The sequence below is a fragment of the Nannospalax galili genome, unplaced genomic scaffold (genome assembly GCF_000622305.1).
Source record: "Nannospalax galili isolate Female #2095 unplaced genomic scaffold, S.galili_v1.0 scaffold735, whole genome shotgun sequence".
In the NCBI taxonomy this organism is placed as follows: domain Eukaryota; kingdom Metazoa; phylum Chordata; class Mammalia; order Rodentia; family Spalacidae; genus Nannospalax; species Nannospalax galili.
In genome coordinates this window covers 1,187,276-1,208,722 of record NW_008337053.1, presented here as the reverse complement: position 1 = coordinate 1,208,722, position 21,447 = coordinate 1,187,276, and the positions used below count along the sequence as shown (strand labels likewise).

At 36.1% G+C, this 21,447-nt stretch overlaps 2 protein-coding genes across 3 annotated transcripts in view; one reads left to right on the top strand and one right to left on the bottom strand.

Annotated features, from left to right (window-relative positions):
- Window positions 1-21,447, top strand: part of Fam227b (family with sequence similarity 227 member B) — a 237,896-nt gene that overhangs the window by 107,109 nt on the left and 109,340 nt on the right. The window lies entirely within an intron of this gene.
- Window positions 7,273-21,447, bottom strand: part of Fgf7 (fibroblast growth factor 7) — a 67,446-nt gene continuing 53,271 nt past the window's right edge. For both annotated transcript variants that reach the window (XM_008831795.3, XM_029562948.1), the window contains exons 3-4: window positions 9,752-9,855; window positions 7,273-8,734 (exon numbers count right to left, since the gene is read on the bottom strand). In XM_008831795.3, coding sequence (XP_008830017.1) covers window positions 8,540-8,734; window positions 9,752-9,855 — 299 coding nt within the window. In that variant the 3' untranslated portion in view covers window positions 7,273-8,539. The remainder of the gene's footprint in view (window positions 8,735-9,751; window positions 9,856-21,447) is intronic.

Sequence of the window (21,447 nt, the reverse complement as noted above, 5' to 3'; positions counted from 1 at the left end):
AAATTTCAAATGTTCATATGAGAGTCCATTGGAATTTGTTGACGAAAGCTTCCAAAAAATCCATCCATTGGGTTCCTCCTCATTTTCCAATTGTCTGCCAAAGCTGGACTCGAGAGTAATGGACTCGGGATTTTTTTTTCAGGCACTTTGGTAGCTGTTGGAGTGGCTAGAATCAGTGTCAGTTCCCATGCAAAGGCTTCTAGATAGGGGGAGAAAACAAACTTAGCCATCATTTTAGAACAATAGTGGGTTGTCTCTCGTAGCTACAGGTGGGCACTACAGTATTACAGACCAAGATTTGAAGTCTTACATCTGAGCAGTACTTTGTGATTAGAAACAAAATCATCAATGAGAAATAATTGTCTAAATAACATTTTATATGGACTTAAGTCTAATGTCTGAGAAGTGTAATTCTGGTGGCATACACCTTTAATCCTAGCACTTGGGAGGCAGAGGCAGGCAGATCTTTGTGAGATTGAGGTCAGCCCAGTTTGTGAGCTCCAGGCCAGCTGGGGCTACAGGAAGACCCCATCTCAAAAAGACCAAAAATTTTTTAATATTTTATCTATTATTTTTATTTTGTGTATATGAGTGTATTGCCTGCATGTATGTAAGTGCACCTGTGTCTTGCATTGCCCGTGGAGGCCAGAAGAGGGTGTCAGATCCCCTGGAACTGGAGTTAAGGATGGTTGTTAGCCACCATGTGGGTATTGGGAATTGAACCCCGGTCCTCTACAAGAACAGTCAGTGCTCTTAACCTCTGAGCCATCTCTCCAGCCCCTCCTAAAAAAATTTTTTAAGTAAAATTGAAATAATCACCATCACCTAGCAAACAAAGATTGAGAAGAAAACTGAAGGGAGGAAAAATCTGAGAAGAGGAGGCGATGGTAGTAAGAAAGCCTGTAACATGAAGTGCTGGACCGAAGAGAAGTTCTGCAAGACAGAAAATATCAGCAAGCAAAATGCCTCAACTGCTTGATTTCCCTCGTGAGTTCTATTTAAACTGTGTGTTGGACTAGTGCTGCTATCAGTGCTATCTGAAATATCTTGTGCTGTCAAACATGTGACAGAATTTAATAAGAAGAAAGACCATCTTCGTCACACAATGATTACTGCATTTGTACAAAACAGTATTTTTTTTAATCAGACGTAAAGGACTTCACAGATCTGGGGCACTGACCTCTGCATAGGCATAGGTGAGCTTATTTCCATAGGCATGGGGAAATGCCTAGAAGGAGTTTTATACTTGTAGTTTCTCATACACTTTATCAACAGATTATTTATTGGATATGTAAGTTTGAAAAATCAAGTAATATGATGCTTCCAATAGAGCATAATAATTTTGGGGCAACTAATCACAAAATGATGAAAATTGATGAGGAGTCTGGTAAGGAATTCAAAATAATGATCCTAAGGAAATGCGGTGAAGCATAAGAGAGTACAGAGAGATAATTAAATAGGAAAAATATGAATGGTAGGAATGAGAATTCTGCAGAGAGTTAGAGAGCATGTGAAAGAACCAAACAGAAAGCTTGGAACTGAAGAACTCAGCAAGTCAAATGGAAAATACAGCTGAGATTCAACATTAGTAAAGCATAAAAAAAGAATTTTGAACTTAAAGACAGGTCTTCTGACTATCCTTATCAGTTGAAAGAAGAAAAAGAAAATATATTTTTACAAAAGGAAGAAAGCTTCTGAGACATGGAGCACCATTACACCAACAAATATTTGAATATTTGAATTAGAGGCTTTAGAAGAGGGAAAAGCATATGAAATATGTATAATAATAGCAAAAAGCTTCTTTGATATTGGAAGATTCAGGAGGCCCAAGGGTCCAACACAGCTTTGATTAAAAGAAATGCTCTCTGTAGCAGATCACCATCTGATTCTCAGAAGTCCCAAACAGAGAGAATTCACAATACAAGAGAAAAGCAGTGGAGTTAAAGCAGTCAGATTGAAAAGTCACCCCCACTAGACGAACAGATTCCTCAGTAGAAGTCTCAAAGATCAAGAAGGGGATATTGAAGGTTTAGCAAGAAAAATAAAAACCTACCTACAGAGACTATTATACCAAACAAAGTTATCCTTTAGAAATGAAGAAGAAATAAAAAGTTACTTGATAACCAAGAATTGAAGGAATTCATTATAACTGTACTGACTCTAAAAGAAAGGCTTAAAGGAGGCCTATAGCTGGAAGTAGCTGTGTAGCTACCATGACGAAGGCACACACTGTACTTTCATCACTAGGGGTGGGAGGAGGTAGACACAGGCAGATTCCTGAAGCTTATTGGTCAGCAACTGCTGAACCATCTCTCCAGCCCCCCAATTCCATTTCATAAAGATATCCTAACAAGACAATGAGAAATGCAAAGAACGTAAAAATGTTCACATTTATAGCCCCTCCCCACTGGATTTCATGTACATTGTTTATATATATATCATATATATGGCATATATAAAACAATGTATATGTTATATATATATATATAAAGGACTATCAAGTCAAGTTTGTATCCTTAAATGTCCTTCTGTGTGGGTCCACCCACTGGAGCCTGGTTAACCTGTCTAGCATCACTCCCTTAAAGAAAACCAACTCTCCCTCTCCCAGCAGTGCCTCTGCTAAGATCAGGGCTTCTTACCCACTTCCCCCAATTCTGTGCTGAGATTTTGTCTGGCTTGAACTTGCATGGGTCTTGTGCATGTTGTTACCATTAACAGCAAAGTTTCTAATCAGCTACCTTTTTTTCAGTTGCCACTCTAGAGGCTTCTGTGGAAGTTGAGATTGTATTTGGTATAATATGGAAAACAACTGCAAATCGAGCAGAGAGATTTTATGATCTCAAATGCATGTTTGCTCTGTTTGAGCATGGACCATGTACTGGCACAGACTTTTGTTCCTTTTATATTCTGTAATCATTTCATTGCCAAAACAATTAGAACTCTCTTTATATTTTGTGTTCCTTTCAGACCTAATTGTAAATAACAAAATGATGGAAAACCAAAGTGGGGTGGAGAATAAGGCTCTTCCATGTGTTTAAGGGGGAGACAATGGTGAAGAGCCAGGACTAGGTCCTAAAGGAGTTTGCTTTGATTTTTCCACTTGCCTACTTAGTTCTCAATTGCAGAAGGCACATGAGGGATTTCTGGGGGAGTTATAAAAATACTATTGTCTATGCCCCATTCCATATAAACCATAGAGCTGACCTGGAATGGGGACTCTGCCTTCTTATTTTAAAAAGAAAAATAAAAGCACAAGGTAATTCAAATGTACATCTAGATCTGAAATCAATGGCTTTCGAGTCTTTTTAGGTTTTCGTATGCTCACATGCTCTTGGATAACTTGGGACCGCACGAAGCTCTCTGTGGTTCAGAGGAAATATTCAGTCAACATCTATGATCTTACTCTCTTAAGGTAAGGAAGTTAAGAGGAGGCTTATTTATAGGACGAATCTCAAGACAGGATAGTGTCCTTCATGTGGCGGGGAGTGATATTGTTTTCTTGCTGCATTATATCTAAGAAAACACAACCCAGCTTAACAGGGCCAGACATGGTTCAACCTTCTTTAATTTGCCTGTGGAAGAATGTACTAATTTTCCACAGAGGCTATGCCTACTCCATCTGTTTCTCCGTGAGTAGTTATCACTGGATGCCATGAATTTGTCTTATTAGGCCTTATAGCATCTTTGTTTATGGTAACAGTCTTAAATGCCCATCTACTTTAACATTTGCATTAGGCAGACTTTCCTGTGTTGCAGGAATGATACCACCCTTTGTGTGTGGCATAAAGTAACATCACATCAAAGATGAAGTTACTCCTTAAAACTGTGGCTTCCATTTGGACACTTTAATGTCTGATCCACTGTCTTGTAGGAAATAAACCGTTGCTGCCAGCAGTCAGTGAGGACGGGAGCTAGATCCCCCTCAGAACTGAATGTTGACATCAGTGCCTACCCTGGTTAATACCTTGATTACAACTTTAGGAAGATTGCAAACTGGTACCTAGCTGAATAATGCCCAGAATTCCGAGCCACATAAACTACAAGACAATAGCAACCATAACTAATGGTTCTCTGTGTTCATCCAGAGAAGAAAACAATTACTGATCATATGAAGGTAAATAAGTTTGTATAGACTTTCATAAAATCTATTATGGTGATTTGGGAAATAGAACCATGTAATAATCAAGAAGTAAAAGGAAAACAAGAAAGACATCTTCCCACGAGTGTAGTTACCTGACTCCTTAAGAGGCATCCTTTAAAAAATGAGAAAAAAGAATTGTTGTGAAGAGACTAAGATTTTTTTTACTTCCTGTCAAGCCTCCTCAATTCAAGAGAAAATAAATTTTCTTAATATATCATTTAATGTTGGAGGATGAATGAGAGCATTTGTGAGGCTAAGAGAACAAGTCCTTGAATACAGAAGCAAAGAAGAGTAGCCCAGCAATGAAAGAGGGCATTTTAATGAGCCATTGTGTGTGTGTGTGTGTGTGTGTGTGTGTGTGTGTGTGTGTGTGTGCCACTCCCCAGCACTAGGATTAAGTGAAATAGTTTTATTGGTCAATAACCACTCACATGAGATGTTATCCCTGTATTATTTGTGTGTAAAGTTGGATCATGGAAGACTGGAGGTAATTTGTGTCATACTCATGCATGGGTATGTGAGAGTGGGTTAGGGGTGCAACTGAAATCTTATAATAAATCTCAGGTGTCCTTCTGAAACATTTTGCTCACTGGCATCAATTGGAGATATTTTCACATTAAAGAAAATATAAATGTATAATAGAGGGAAATGAAAAACTCACATGAATTTTAAGAAAAAATATTTCAAGAAATGTTCTGCTTTTGTGGGCTACTTTTATGTCATTCCTTGGGACCTCATTTTATATCCATAGGTATTTCAATATAAAGTTTTAAGAGGAAACCACAGTTTCAAGGTATCTGTGGTTTATAGAACTGTTTTCCTCTGGCAAGTTCCCACAGCCACTCTTCAAGTTTGGGGCACTCTAAAAACCTGGAAGAAAAGAATTCTAAATGATAGGAACTCTATGTCTACATCTGGCATCACTTCTGTCACTAAACTGACCTCATAACTAACTCAAAGATCAACAATTTACACTATGACTTGTCTATATCAGTATGTTTTGTTAACATTTCATATACTTTAATTCTTTACTAGTTCTGGAAATCCATGTAGTGATATAATTTTCTCTTTAAAAAACATTTTAGAAAGGATTTTTCTAATTAAATATGTTTTGCATAATATTTTCTTTTGTTAATAAAGAAGAGCACATAAAAGTAGAGTAGGAATCAGATTTGGAAATTCCATTCTTCTTATCCTTTTGAGTGTTGCTAAGAGGCCCAAGAACCTTGTGAGTTTTAGCCAAGAAACTGGCTACTTTTCTTTGGGGTCTTTTTACCCTAACTGCCTAGACAATTCCTACCTCCTATTCTTATCACACCATCCTCTGAAGGGGTTACCCAAATTGACAAAAGGGAATCGGGACGCCGACCGCTCTGGCTTCTTCCATGCTGAACAGGGACGCAGGGTGAGGCAATTGAAGTACACCTTCAGTGGGTCTATCTAAAAGACTCCCAAATTGCATAACTCTTGTCTCTAAGGGAAGAAGAAAGTCCTTGAATCCAGGAGATCACTAACAAATAATCTAAAAGTAAGAGACATGAGAAATGTCCTAGATGCTGTGACAGGTCTGCTTCTGGCTTCTTCCATGCTGAACAGGGACGCAGGGTGAGGCAATTGAAGTACACCTTCAGTGGGTCTATCTAAAAGACTCCCAAATTGCATAACTCTTGTCTCTAAGGGAAGAAGAAAGTCCTTGAATCCAGGAGATCACTAACAAATAATCTAAAAGTAAGAGACATGAGAAATGTCCTAGATGCTGTGACAGGTCTGCTTCTATCTAGTTACATGACCTTGAGTATGTCAAAGTCTCAATTTCTTGAGAAAGAAAGAAAGATGAAGGTTCAGAGACTCTTAAGAGTATAGAATTCTAAATATATTTGGCTGAAGCATATTTTTTTAATTTACATGATAATTAAAAAATAAAACCAATAATTAAAAGTAAATGCTGGTGCTAGATAGATGGCTCAGCAGTTAAGAGCATGTACTGCCCTTGCAGAGGACCCAAGTTTGGTTCCCAGCATCCACAGTGGGTGACTCACAACTGCTTGCAACTCCAGCTCCAGGAGATCAACTCCCCCTTCTGGAATCTGCAGGTACTGCACTCACATACACATACACACAATTAAAAATAAACATAAATCTTTTTAAAAGTGAATATTCTAGGAAAAGTTTGAATATGGCTTATATCCTTATATCACTAATAATGGTTTTATCACTAAATGTTGGTTTTGTCCTACTCAAATCCAATAGTCTGATGATATTTTCATAGTAACTGTAATGTAATGCTAATTGCAACCCATCTTCTGTGTATGTACAGTATTTCTGTCTAAATTTCTGCATAACCATGCTTCACTACAAGTTTTTAAAATATAGTAAGATTAATTTCATTCCAAATTCTTTGAAAGTCATTATTGAATGAATTCATATAAACAGATTGTGGACTAGCACTCTGCTAGGCACTAAGAAACCAACTGTAATGTAGTCAGTCCTCTTCTACTCTCATTATGATCACATGACTCTAGTCACAGGAGCCTGGCCTAGGGAGCTACACCAGCAACATCTGTGAATCAGATAGTTCAGAATGTCCTTCATGGACTCTCTTAGAGCGCATGTGAGGAACACCAACTCTTCCTCACTTCCTGTAGCCAGGACATGTGGGCAAACCACAAGAAAGTCAATGACTATGATGTTTTTGTTGACAGAGCCCTATCACGTAACTCTCACTTATAACCATATTGCCAAATAAGGTTCTAAGTAATATAAAAGTACTTGAATGAAAAACACTTTGAAGTTGAACTCGAAATAGTTAGTATACCCACAATTTAAATAGCTGTGAACATATGAAGTGCTGAACATCTGCTGATGGAAGAACTGTAGAGTGAGTATGAATCTTTCTGTCAAGCCTGTTATCCGTGGCCTGACCTCAAGCCTTGGTGGTGTTCAAGGCCCCATACCATGACTACAGCTTCTATTTGGACTGTTATGCTTTTGCCATTTAACTGGAAAATTACTTTCAGTGTTGTCATCTTTTACATGGCAGATGCTCGAAAGGTTATAAAATTGCTAACTTTAAATATACCTGCTTTTAAAATATACTTTTCTACCACGCATTAAAATATATTCTAGTTTTAAAATCCTGTAATTTCTTTTACTTATATGATCCAAATTAATTGGCAAGAGTCCTATGGCAAAACATTTTTCACATATTTGTATTGTTCCCTCTGAGCCTCTATTGTAAGCATGCTGCAGGCTGTCTTTTTTGTCTGCCATCCAGGATTTACTGGCTAAGTGCTATGCACTAGGCTTGGTGTCTGTCACCAGAGGGAGGAGAAACTTGCAGTTCAGCCAGACGGTTTTGTTATTCCTTTAAAATTAAAAGCATATGAAACACATACAGCTTCTTAAGTTTTTTTTATAAATAACATAAACTTAAATAACAAAACAATAAAATTCAAATACAACTTAAAATAGAGTTTAATGCTGTAACCACAGGAAAAAAGCACGATTATTTGTGGGAAGAACATTTTTAAAAGTCATGTTCCCAAATATGAATTATACAAAAGATAGATTATATTACTTGAAAAAAACTTAAAGATTTCTGAATTGTGTTCTTAGGGATTATGAAATGTTACTTTGTGGCAAGATGAAATACAGTATTATCATTGTTATTGCTATTTTATATACAAGATTTTTGTAACATCCCTTTAGCGATCCTCTTTCAATTTGAGTGGCCTTACGAATTTTCTTTCCATGTTAATCAGTGCAGTTATGTGCTAAGCCTGTAATTTTATAAAACTACCTATTTAATTCTATATCAAAAATTTTACAGCATTAATTGTTTTCTGAACAGAGCTTAAGTGGATTATAATTTTCACTGGAAAACATTTCAAATACTGCTCATCTTCCACAGTTTGTGTCGGCTTGATTACCCAACTCATTCCAGCAGCTTTTAGGTCTGTCAGATCTTATATAACATCATCTGCATTATTATTATTATCATTATTATTATTATTATTATAGCAGCCATTTTATAAGCAGATAGTGATATTTAAATAATCATTATGAGATAATCAAATCTAGCATACTCTTAAGGGTAAATTAATTTAAGAAAAAAAATCACTATTACTAACATCATGATTTTACAACCAGTTTTACAACTTTTTACAACTTTTAGTTACTAAATCTGATTTTTGTGTATAGTTTTCAAATCTTTAATGCAGTCTCTTAAAATAAACAAAAATGCGCAAGTCCAGCTTGATCAGTTTTTTCAGTAGTTTTCCAGCCTTTCTTGATTACTTTAAAAAAGAGAGAGAGAGAGAGAGTAAGGAAAGAAGAAAGAAAAAAGTCCACTTAAAGAAATCTCCCTGCTGAAACTGGTTTCTTATACACCATGTATCATTAGGTTATTGCCATAGGAAGAAAGTGGGCCGTTTTTTGTTCTTTCTTCGTTTTTTTCCCTCGTACAGGAACCCCTTTTTGATTTAAAGCAACAAACATTTCTCCTCCACTGTGTGTCCATTTAGCAGATGCATATGTGTTGTAATGGTTTTCCAGAATTAATTCTTTGAAGTTGCAATCTTCATTGCATTCTTTCTGTTTAAAAAAAAAAAAACACATTATTCAAACGGGTTTTGGAGGAACTCAGATAAGCTATCAGCAAGCAGGTAATGATTGATAGAGCTGAAGCCTGTAAGATTTCTTCTAAACTTCACATTAAGCAAGCCCAATATAGCTTTACCACAAAAGCATCTTGAATTTAACAAAATAACATAATGTACATTTGATTATGTCACATGACCTCAAAAAGTCCCTTCTGGCAATCAGTGTCTATTGCTCTTTAATGTTGAGATTTCTTTCCTCCTTAGTAATTCATATTGCTGTGCCATTTTGCTCATTCTTCACCCACAGGAAATTTAGTGCAGTTGGTATGGCCTCTGCCTCCCTCTGGGAGGAACCTATTGCACAAACTACTTCACTTAATACTATATTACCTTCACTGGTAATGAAAATGGAAAGTTAGTTTACTTGTTCATCCATAAGCCAAGCGTTCATTCAGTCAAACCTGTATTACATAGTTTGCCTGCAGGAGACGTTGTGCTGAGTTACAGGAATCCTAAGGAAAGCCTATTGTACTTTGTTATAGTGGGATGAACTGTTGCGTAATTTGCATCGTAATAAAGTGGACACAACTGTGCATACTTATAGTTCAAAACTCATGATTGTGAAAATGATGTTGATAAATGAAATTTTTCCCGAGAATCTTCATATCAGCAATATGCAAATTGGGTGAACTAACAAAAAGAGCTTTAATGCTGACAGATGGAAATTTTAGGTTTCAAGTAATCTAAAATGCACTTGGGAGTTTAGAGTTGGAATGATTCTCAGAAATCAGTCATGCCAAATCATTTTATAGATGAAGAAGCTAAAGCGCAAACAATATAAGGTCACACAGAAAAAATTTTTCTTAGTGCTGGAGTAGAGAATGTTTTAATGAATTCACCAACTTGTAACACTGGATAAAATTCATTCCAGTTTTACTTTTTTGGAAGGACAAATATTTTTGACAAAAGTAAGTTTGAATGACAGCTCTAAGCTATCAATTATCAATACCTTCGCATAGAGTTTTCCTTCTTTGTTCATTGCAAGATAGTATTCACTTTCCACCCCTTTGATTGCCACAATTCCAACTGCCACTGTCCTGATTTCCATGATATCTGCAAGGAATCACAGAAAGATGTATCAGTCCTTCAGTCAGCTGGAGACCCACTTCCCTAACACACCTACCCGTCAGAGCACTCACTGGCAGGAAGCAACAAAAAGATAATTGCATGCAAAGAAGTAATTATATATTCAGATTCATTGTCTGGAACTACATTTCTAGTCTACTGTAATAGCAGCAACAGCTACTGTCTGTTGAATTCATACCGTAAAAGAATTGTTCCCATGTATGAACTTAATTCAGTTATCAACAGACTGTGGAGCAGGCGTTCCTGTGAGCCCCACCTCGTTGCTCAGGTAACTGAAGCACAGAGATGTAAGTAGTTTGCCAAATTCTTACACCTGCTAAGTGTCAAGTGCAGAATTTGTGCCTAGACAGTGTGGCTTCATACAATGAAAGGATGTACACTAACAATTTTGCTCCTGCACTTGGCTAAACTTTATATTAAGCATTATTAGTGATAGAATAGCTCTTGGCTTTACTAAAAATGGATATAAAATAAAATTCCAATTAAAGCAATCATTTTTAACTAAGTATTTTAATACAGAGACTATTCAAAATTTAATTATGAATACTACTCATATAAAATTTTATATTTTATAATTCATTTTTAAATCTTTGTGAAGTTGTTTATATAAAATGCCTTCCTTAAATACTACAATTTAATGGTTCATAATAAATATAGCATGTTTTAAATAACATAGAATTAAAAGTTTAGTGAGTCTCAACATTTTAATTTAAAAAATTTTATCCATGCAAATTTATTGTAGGTAGTAATGAGTCTCATAAACAGTTCTATAAATTTATTATGTCCTTTATATTTGCCCCAGTCTCCTGTTCCCTGCCTCTCAATAGCTCCTGTCCTTTTCCCAGACAGTCTTCCATCTACCTTCATGTCATATACTTAAGTAATTTTGTATTTATTAATTCATGTGTGTATGTGCTTGTGTATTTATTAATTTAATGTGTGTGTGTGTGTGCGCGTGTGTATGGGCTTTGTGTCACAGCATGAATGTGAAGGTCAGAGGACCACTTGGTGGGTCAGTTCTTTCCTTCCACCTTACGACCTTTGCTTGCGTTCGAAGATTGAACCCAGGTCCTTGGGCTTGCATCGTCAGGCAGCAAGCAGCATACCTGCTGAGTCATCTCATTGGCACAAGTCATTTTATACATACAAATAAAATTTAGGATCCTCATATGAAAAAAATGTGATATTTATCTTTCTCTTGTCCCTTAATATGATGATCTCTAGTTCTGTTCATTTTCCTGCAAATGACATAATTTCATTCCTCTTTATAACTGAATAAAACTCCATTGTGTACGCAAGCCATGTTTTCTTTATCTTTTCATGTGCTGATGAATACCTAATCTGATTCCTTAATTTGGCTTTTGTGAATAGTATTACAACTGTCAAGGATGCGCATACTACTCCTGAGAATCTAATAAATACTTTGTGTAACTTGTCATAAATTATACTTTGTACATGAAGGCACAATCCTAAAATATTCTCTTACTCTTGCCTAACAAAATATCAAGAAAATTATAAATGAAAATTATCTATGTATAGTGTCTCTAAAAGCTATTATATAATAATCTGTGATAATTATTAAAATCATTGTTAATATTCTATATTCTCATAATTAAAGGAAAGCACCTTTAATCCATACCCTCGTTTCATCCTCTTATTTATTCTTTTTCAGTTTTTCTATATGCTTAACAAAATTGCTATCATGCCATGAAATCAGCCGAGCCAATGCTGTCTTCTGTGAGGACAGAAGCCACCTTTCTGATGTGCTGTGCTCAGCCCATTCAGCACAACTACTTATCTAAAAACTGTATTCTATGAAGAAATGGCAAAGGAATATTTATTAAGTTTAAGTATTTGAGAATCATTGTCAAATGCATAGAGTAGTAATGTAATTTTTGGAGACATTAAGAAAACAGGCCTGGTTTATGAACTTCCAAAGTTATACAGACACAGCAAGCACACCTAAAGAAATGTCTTAATTAAAGGGAAGGTAGCTTGTGGAGAAAAGGCCTGGAGAGGCTCTGGAAACTCTACAGGTAGCTGACAAGTACATGGCAGACCATGATGCCAAGGCAGTCACACAGCATCCAGCAGGAACCAGTGCCCTGTCATGCTCAATTCACAGACAAGCACTCTCTCTGGGAAGCTCTTCTCTGAGAACTATAATGACTCTTCTTCGTTTTCTTTAAAGAAAGTGCAAGGGAAATAACACCATGCAGCAGAGTCCCTTTGGGTTGAACTGGAACTCATACCGCGAAGAATACTGAAGAAAATAGCCACTTCACCACCTTCAGAAAAACACAAATCTAAGAATGTGTTCAATTTGGTTTCTAAACATCTTATTTTTGCAACATTTCCCATTCCTCAAAATCACTGTATTCTCACCATTCCTCCTTTACCCAACATTGCATCCTCCTAGCTAGGGGAAGGCCTGTAGAAGGCTGGTGTTTCTTTCATGATCAGTTGGAAACAGAGGAAGAAAGCTTTAATGCTCAACCACTAATAAATTTATCTAAACCTTTCTTCCTATTTAATATTTAAGCCTCTGTCACACTTGGAAGCAGAAATGGGGGACCTTGGGATAAATTGCTATATTTAAAAAAAAAATTCTCCCAACAACTACTTCCAGAATTACAAGTATTCCCTTAATATTGCATTTTGGTTATTGATAGTAATTCCTTGCTTTTATTGTCAATAGCTTCATGATTTTAGAGTAGTTTAATTTCCTATTCAAAAATTATTTTTAATGCCTGAATACATGAAAATCTGCCAGATTCCATCATATTTAATACTTACTTTCTATGACCCTTTTGAGCATTAGATTAACATTTTTTGAGGGGACAATATAAATATAGATGGGATGATATAACTAAATATGTTTTAAGGTTGACAAAAGTGGTTTGATGATTAAGCTAATTAGAACATTTAATTTTGTCTTTAATCAAGCATACCTTCTTGCACACATTAAAACTAGGAACTAAAAACAACAAAGAAAGAAGACTATTTCTATTGTAAATAACTTCTGACATTTTCATCAAAATTGGGTTATTGAGTGAGAAATCTTAATGATTACATGTTTATATCTCATTTAACAGTATAGATTTAATTCATTTTATGTTATAAAATTTATTTACATAAATGTGTCCATACACAATTATATCTAGTATCTTTAAAATAACAAAGATAAAATAGTTAAGGGTAGATAAATATATGAACAGGCATGTTCACCAAGGAAGATACATAGATGGCAAATTAGCATATGAAGTGGAAAGTCCCTGTAACCTTTGTCATTAAGGAACTTAAAATCAAAACAACTTCAACTGACACCACACGTGTAGAATGCCAAAGCCTACAGCTCACAGTACCACACACTGATAAGAACGCAAAACAGCCCAAACTCCCCCCTTGTCCCTGGGAATACAAAGTGGCTGCACTTTGTAAGCCACTCTGGTGGTGTCTTAGGAGCTAAACACATCACAGTTATGCTCTAAAGCACTTCTCCCATTGAATAGAAGACTTATGTTCACACAGAAATCTGAACATGAATGTTTATAATGACTTTTTATACACTTGCTAAAAATGGCAGACAACAGAGGTGTTCAGTAGGTGAATGGATAATCAAACTGTGATATGTTCATTCACACATTTCAGTATTATTTAGTGTTTTTAAAAATGAGCTATCAAGCCACAAAAAAGACATGGAGGAAAAGCAAATATCACTATGTGACAGCAGGGGAAAGGATGGAAAGCTCGTTTGCTGGGGGTTGCTTCATCAGTGCAAGTACAACGTCCAATACTGGACTAGCAGGTACATCATGTTATACATTTGTCAAAATTCATTGAATTGCATAAGACTATGAACTTTAGTAACAACATGCATCCAATATTGGTTTGGTACTGTAGGAAATGTACCACACACATTCCAAGACATTAAAAATAGAGGAAACATGGGGAGATATGCAGATGATAAATGGGAAATGGACCAACTGGTCACATTTTCTGAAAATTTATAGCTGTCTTGACTGAAAAATAAGGTTTTTACATTGAAATTTAAGTTTTTAAAAATGTACTCTAGACTTTAATTGATTGAGTATGATGACTATTTAGAGACTATTTATACCAACATTGTAATGATTTATTCTTGTCCCAAATACATATGAGGTTTGCCATTAATAATAATGTTTTTAGTCATGAATTAAGATCTGCTTCTGAAATTAATTATTTCTTCTTGTAAAGTATAAACAATCATGAGAAGTAGTACAATGCAAACACACTTTGGCAAGTGTAGAAAATACAACCCTCTGTGAAACACGTAGAACACTATTCCATTTGTAAGGGCACACTATCTCTTAGGTGTTGGGGCAGAATGCAAGATTCAATAACATTTTACGAACTTGATCTGATGGCATTAATTATACAGTCATTACAATACTTTAGTAATAATAGAATGAACATCAAATTTCAGTTCAGATTTTCTTCTACAAAGAAAACAAACGATTACCAGTAATAGCTGCCAATTGCTAAAATTAATGGGGTGGAAAATATATTTCATAGAAATTCATAAGCAGGAAATGTCCATTGTAAAGGGAGGTGAATGGATGATTTGAGTAATGATGAGTTTAAATTAAATCTTGAATGATGGATAAAGTTAAAATGTATAGATAAATGAACATATGAGGGGCTGGAGAGATGACTCAGCAGTTGAGAGCACTAGCTGTTCTTACAGCAGACTGGGGTTCCATTCCCATCACCCACATGGCAGCTAACAATGGTCCTAATTCCAGTTTCAAGGAATCTGATGCCATCTTCTGGCCTCTAAGGATATTGTACACATGTGGTGCATTTAAATACATGCAGGCAAAACACTCATACACATAAAATAAAAATAAATAAATCTTAAAAAGATGAAAGCATGATACAGTTGAAGAAAAATAGCATACATAAGGTCATGAAAGCAAATATTCAAAAGTCATATCATAAGATTAAAATTAGAGCTTTCTGGACTAGGAAGTATAACTCAATCACAGAAGGGAAGGAGTTGAGGCCAGATTGTTGAAGGCTGTAAGGAATTTGAGCTTGTTTTTTATTTTTTTGTTTTTGTTTTACATGTACTGAGTTTTTTTCCTGTATGTATATAAGTGCACCACGTGTGCACAAACCCATAGAGGCCAAGAGAGGGCATTGGGTCCCCTGGAACTGGAGTTAAGAATGGTTGTTAACTGCTATGTAGGTGCTGGGAACTGAACCTAGGTCCTACAAGAGCAGCAGGAGTCCCTGAGTCATCTCTCCAAGCCCTGATCTTGCTTTGAAAACAGTAGGGAGTGACTACTGCTTTGTAATTTGCAAAGTGTCAGTCTAGGGCTAGGAGAGGGGCTTAGCCAGCTGAGGGCCCTTGCCTCCAGCTGAGAACCTAAAGCGGATTTCCAGCTCCACCCACAGAGCTTCCTCTGACCTCCATATGAGTTCAATCACACTTGCTCACCCCCTAGATAATAGAGATATATTTTTAAAAAATACCTTTAAAAGCAAAGTATCAGTCTTAAGATTTCATTTGAGGGAAACTGATTGCGTGTGAATGGCAGGTGAGAGACAAATGACTGGAAGTCCCTATGCTGATGGTGTCAGTTGGTGTCATTTTGACCCATAGAGGTTATCATGGTTGTTTTTAAGTTATGAATTTTTTTCAAAATGAGTTAAGCTAATACTTATAATGCATTAAGTTCGGCAGTTCTGGCTCATTTATGCGACAGCTCTTTGTTCTTGACATTGTCAAAGTGCTAAAAGCTTTAAAAAAAAAAAAAAAAAGACTAAAAAATGGAAAACAGTTTTCCTAATTAATTTCATTTCTCCTGGTGTTTTCAGTTGTAATTTCACTAACTGTTGCAATTTACACATTTGTACTATGAATATTTTAGCTGGATTATGACCCTCTGTATACATAGGTTTATAAATAGAATCCTAATGCAGACGCAGGCAGAACTCTTCAGTGTGCTCCTGTGTCCAGGAATTTCTTAATAGCATTTGAAACTATTAAGTTGAAAATTATAATTAAATTACATAAGTAAAGTGTGTAAAACTTTCATGTTTGATCAAGTTGGTTACTTGTTTAGTGTTCAATGGGTTTAACTATAGAATAAAGCTATAAATATGTTTTTATCCATATACTACAGGTACTCACGTGTCCTAAGCCTGCCCTACAGGTAAACCATAATAAAATACATACATATTGCTCAGTAGAAACAATATTGTTCACTCAGAACAATGTTTTTTAATTCTTTTTAGGATTTATACAATCTTTTTTTGAAATTAGTAGATCTAAAGTAAATTACTGAACTTATTCTTTGCTATAAATTTTTATAGACATTAGGCATTCTTAAAGATTCTTACAAAGTCAGGGCTGAAGAGATGGCTCATCAGTTAAAAGCACTGGCTGCTCTTGACTGGGGTTTGAATCTCAGCACCCACATGGCAGCTAACAACTGTCTGTTAACTCCAGTTCCAGGGGATCTGACGCCCTCTTCTGTTCTTCCCAGGCATTGCACAACATGGGCGCACTTATGCACATGCAGGCAATACACTCATACGCATAAAATAAAAATAAAGTTTAAAGACAATTTAAAAAATTCTTACAAAATGGGACTGGAGAGATGGTTCAGCAGTTAAGAGCACTGGATGCTCTTGCAGAGGACCTGGGTTTGATCCCCAGCACCTACGTGGCATCTAACAACTGTCTGGACCTTCAGTTCCAGGGGCATTTGATGCCTTCTTCTGACTTCCGTGGGCATTGCACAACACAGGTACACTTACATACATGCAGGCAGTATACTTATGTACTAACTAAAAAATAATAAAATAAATAAAATAAAATAAAAAATAAAAATACATTTTTGTAATACCATGTCTATATTGCTTTTGGACAACTTTCTGTATTGTTTTTATGCTTAAAAGTGTTTTTCATCCCACTGCCTGAAATGTATTTTATTCTATTTTTTTTGTATTTTGAATTTCTAATATAAATTCAAATTTTCTTAAATTCAGCTGGAGCTACTTTGAAACTATATGCTAAAATTGACTTTAGCTAATATTTAATTTTTGTAAATAACTATGTCATATTCAACTTTATTTGTTGAATATCTCATTCCCTTTTGAACTAGTCTGATGGCACTCTCGCTTTTTGTTGACTTTTGTCTCGATTTATTTATCAAATAGCTGTACAGCTACCTTAATTTATTAGGACTTATCAGTTCTCAGGTGGCTCCCCACACTAATAAGCAGCTCTTAGTCTAGTGTTACTGACAATTCTAAGACAAGACATACATAGCCTCTGAGTCCAGGCAGACCAAGTGGGCACCTTTTCACACAGCCCTTCAACATTTCTTTGGCCCTTCCTCGTACAGAATCACTTAAGATTCTTCACCAGCTAGATTGTTTACTTCAAATCTGCATTTTAGAAAGAAGTAGATTGAGATAGTCTACTGTTCACTGTTCTCCCAGACATAGATCATTAGCTTATTTTATACTAACACAAGAGCACCATCATTATTGTAATTGTTTCATTATTTCAGAGTTTGGAAATAGTAAAATGTATGTCTATAAAAAGTATTTTTACTTTACAAGTTTGTATTGTAAAGTTTGTTTAAGCATGTCATATTTTATATATAAAGAAAATTCTAATCCTCTAACAAATGATAAAAATTTATTTATTTTCTTTATATTAATGATGTAAACCTGATTTTTGAACAAATTTAAAAATTCTTTAAACTATCTTATTAATTTTTTTTTATCCTTATTAGTGTTTTGTCTGTATGTATGTAAGTGTACCTATGGAGGTCAGAAGAGAGTGTTGGGTCCCCTGGAACTGGAGTTATGGATGGTTATTAGCTGCCATGTGGATGCTAGGAATTGAACCTGGGTCATCTGCAAGAGCAGCCAGTGCTCTTAACTGCTGAACCATCTCTCCAGCCCTCAAATTACTTACCATAGGTTGTACATAATAAAAGGTATATTAAATTAATGTAATTAAAACATGAATGCCATAACATCAGAGATGTCAAAACATGCCTCTCTGATCTGATTAACATTTGTCTACACTTTAAAACGTTAGTTCAGTTGTTTTTACAATTCCTTTAGTTTTAAATAATGAAATAGTATGGTTTCAGCCCATTATTTGCAAGCAGTGTCCCACAGGTAAAGCCACTGCAGGTCTGGAGTTGTTGATTTCCCAAAAGTAACAGCAGCTGAAACACGATTCCCCAATCTTTTCTGCAACACAAAATTATTTAACAAATGTTCATGGGATGTTTGTTGCTAGATCTCATTCTTCACTAATTGAAGATTTTCTAAAACTGATCTGACTGTGCATTATCAAATATACCCCAATAAAAAATTTAAAAGTGGATTTTAAAGTTATTTTAATCTTAGTAGTTTATATTTAACTAAGTATCCACTATTGTTTATACTATTAGCCAACGGGCATTCTAAGGTTATAAATTTAACAGCACATGACAATGAATGGACCTATTTATAAAATAGTGAAAGTCATCATGTCTTGAGTGAATGATGAAAGAATGAGTAAGTCGGAAACAGATTGATCTCATCTCTCTAGTTGCCAGACACCCACATTTCATGTTTGTGGAGGCTCTCAAATCACTATTTTCTAAACTAGAAAAATAAAAAATTAAGAAATGGTGAGTTGGATTTCTTATTTCAACCTAAGATTATGTTAAATGTTTTAGAAGCAGTAACTGGCTGATAGCTTGTGTTGAGACTGTGGCTGCAAAATGCCTGGGACTTCATTCATGTGAATAACTCATACCACCGACAACTTGTCTTCATTTTTTAACTTTTGACTTATCCACCTCAATATTGTTGGTAAACTAACAAGTAAATATTTTTAAAAAATCATAAGATGGGCTGGAGATATGGCTCAGTGGTTAGGAGCACTGACTGTTCTTGCAGAGGACCCGGGTTCGATTCCCAGCACCCACATGGAGACTACAAACCGTCCTTAACTCCAGTTCCAGGGGAATCCGAAGCCCTCTTCGGACCTCCACAGCATTCCGTGACACGAGTGCACTCACATACATGCAGGCATAATACATACACATAAAATAAAAATATTTTTTTTTTAAAAACCATAAGAGTATATGAGAAATTGTGAGCCCTATGCTGGGGCAATGGCTCAAAGGTTAGGGCACTTACTGTACAAGCAAGAGGACATTCAGGTTACTGAAAGCATGCAAATGACATTGTTATTTTAAGTCAGAAATTGTATTTTCAACATTATTGTTTAATAACTGACCATTTACTTTCATGGCTTTTTTTAAACTGACTTACACATACATGTATATATGTAATATGTACCACATACACATAAACACACATACACACACACCAAAGACACATACACAAGAAAAAAAGTTGGCATCCAACAAATTAACTATTCCTTTGGCTTGTTTGTCATTGGGAATCTCTAATACCATGTAGCTATTTTCTGTCCCATATTAGCTTTGTATCCGTGCTTTCTTAGTGCCCATTTGGCGTTTCTTCTAAGGTGTGTTGTTTCCTATTTTCAGTATCATGTGCTTAGTCCTGAACTCTTCAGGCTTGTGATAGACCAATGCCATTCATTATACTACACATTCATTCAGTCATGTGCAGGCCCTTTCCTCCACAAATTTCTGAGCAAAATATGTTCATTTTTGTACCCCAATTTTCATTCTCCTCTTTTAACACAGCACTAAATTTTTACCTGACTGTGCAAAAGAAATATGAAATTTCCCAGCATCCTTTAGTTCTGTGTGGCAATGTGTCACATTGATGACTTACATGTCATTACAGTGTAGATGACATGTAAGTGAAGTGTCCTGTGACAGCTTTCAGAGCTCTTCCCTAACAAGCTTGAACTCTTTGTACCCTTTTTTTCTCTTCCTTTTTCCTGTCTTCTGCTGAAAGGTGGCTTCTACCTTGCCTGTGAGAATAAAGTGACTGCAGGACAGTGAACTGGCCAGCTTGGCCACTCCCAAGTGCTCCTGAGCACCAAGGTTGTCACTCTCTAGATTTATCGGATGGTAAAATAAACTTGCTTAAGCCAAACGGAATTTAAAATAATGTACCTCATTTTCTTTTCCGGTCTACTCTTCAAAAAATGTACATCAAAATCCAGGAGCCCTTTTTTTTTAAGTTATTTTAAGTCAGAAATTGTGTTTTCAACATGATTGTTTAATAACCAAGTGTTTACTTTCATGGCTTTTTGTAAACTGCTGAAGTCATGAGACTAAACTGTGAACAGAAGGGAAAACCTTACCTGAGCTTTCGTGTCTCTCATTTTTCTATTCAACACTTCAGTGTGATGCAGACACAAGGTCCCTCACCTGAGCTGTATCAAACCTGCCTCAAATTGCTTCTGAGCCAGGGAGCCACCTGCTAGCCTTTCAGAATGTTCCTTGTTGGATAAGGTGTGAGATCCTTGAGTCCTTACAGTGTTACAGCTGTTTGGGTATAAAACACTTTATTGGGCATTTAACCCCATTCAATACCCTTGCGTGTTTGCTCTCTTTCTCCTCCATATCAATCTGTTCTTTTGCTATATTCGTAGTGATGGTTTGAATTCTCTGACCTCTATAATTTTCCATTAATTTTGTTATTGTAGCTTTGTTTTTATCTTTCTTTCTTTTCGTTTCTTCATTTGTTACGATGAGGGTCTTATGTTGCTCAGACATGATCCCCCTGCCTCAGCCTCCTACAGAGCTGGAATTAGAGCGCTCTCCTTCCTCTAAGAACACCTTCTCAAACAAACTGTAGCATAAGAATAAAAGTATCTCGACTGACCGAGCATGATGGTGCACGCCTGTAATACCAGCACTCGGGAGGCAGAGGTAGGCGGAGTTCTGTGAGTTCGAGGCCAGCCTGGTCTACATAGCGAATTCCAGGTCAGCTGGGGCTACAGGGAGACCCTGTCTCAAAAAGACCAAAAAATACAAAATAAAAAAATAAAAGTATCTCATCTAGCCTAGGAAAACAGCTTGACCATCTCAGACACAGGGACTCACACTATAATATGTTTAAATTGCTTGCAATGTTTGCTTGGTGTTTCTACATCCTAGGAGCTGTCCTGGTGAGCTGTTGAGTTCCTGGAAGCACTTCTTTTCATTCTTTCTGGGAGATCTCTGTGTTATGCCGTCTATATTTGATTAGTCTACTAAATAAAGCACACGGCACTGGAATGCACCCCGCAATGTCTAACTAGAAGCTTCTGGCAAATCTTAGAGAACGCAAGTCCTCATCCTGCACCCAGCAGCAATGATCCAAGTGCTTTCTACCACATTGACTCATTCCTCTTACTAGGCCCAGTGACCGCGCAAAGGAAGAAAAGGGCAGGGCCTCCAAGTCAACCATCAAACACCATTTGGGAAATGAGTGCCAGAAAACCCAGGGGGGATGCTATTTTTTTTACTTTATTTATTATTTTTATTTTATATGTATGCGTGTATTGCCTGCATGTAGGTAAGTGCACCCATGTTGTGCAATGCCCTCAGAGGTCAGAAGAGTCTTGGATCC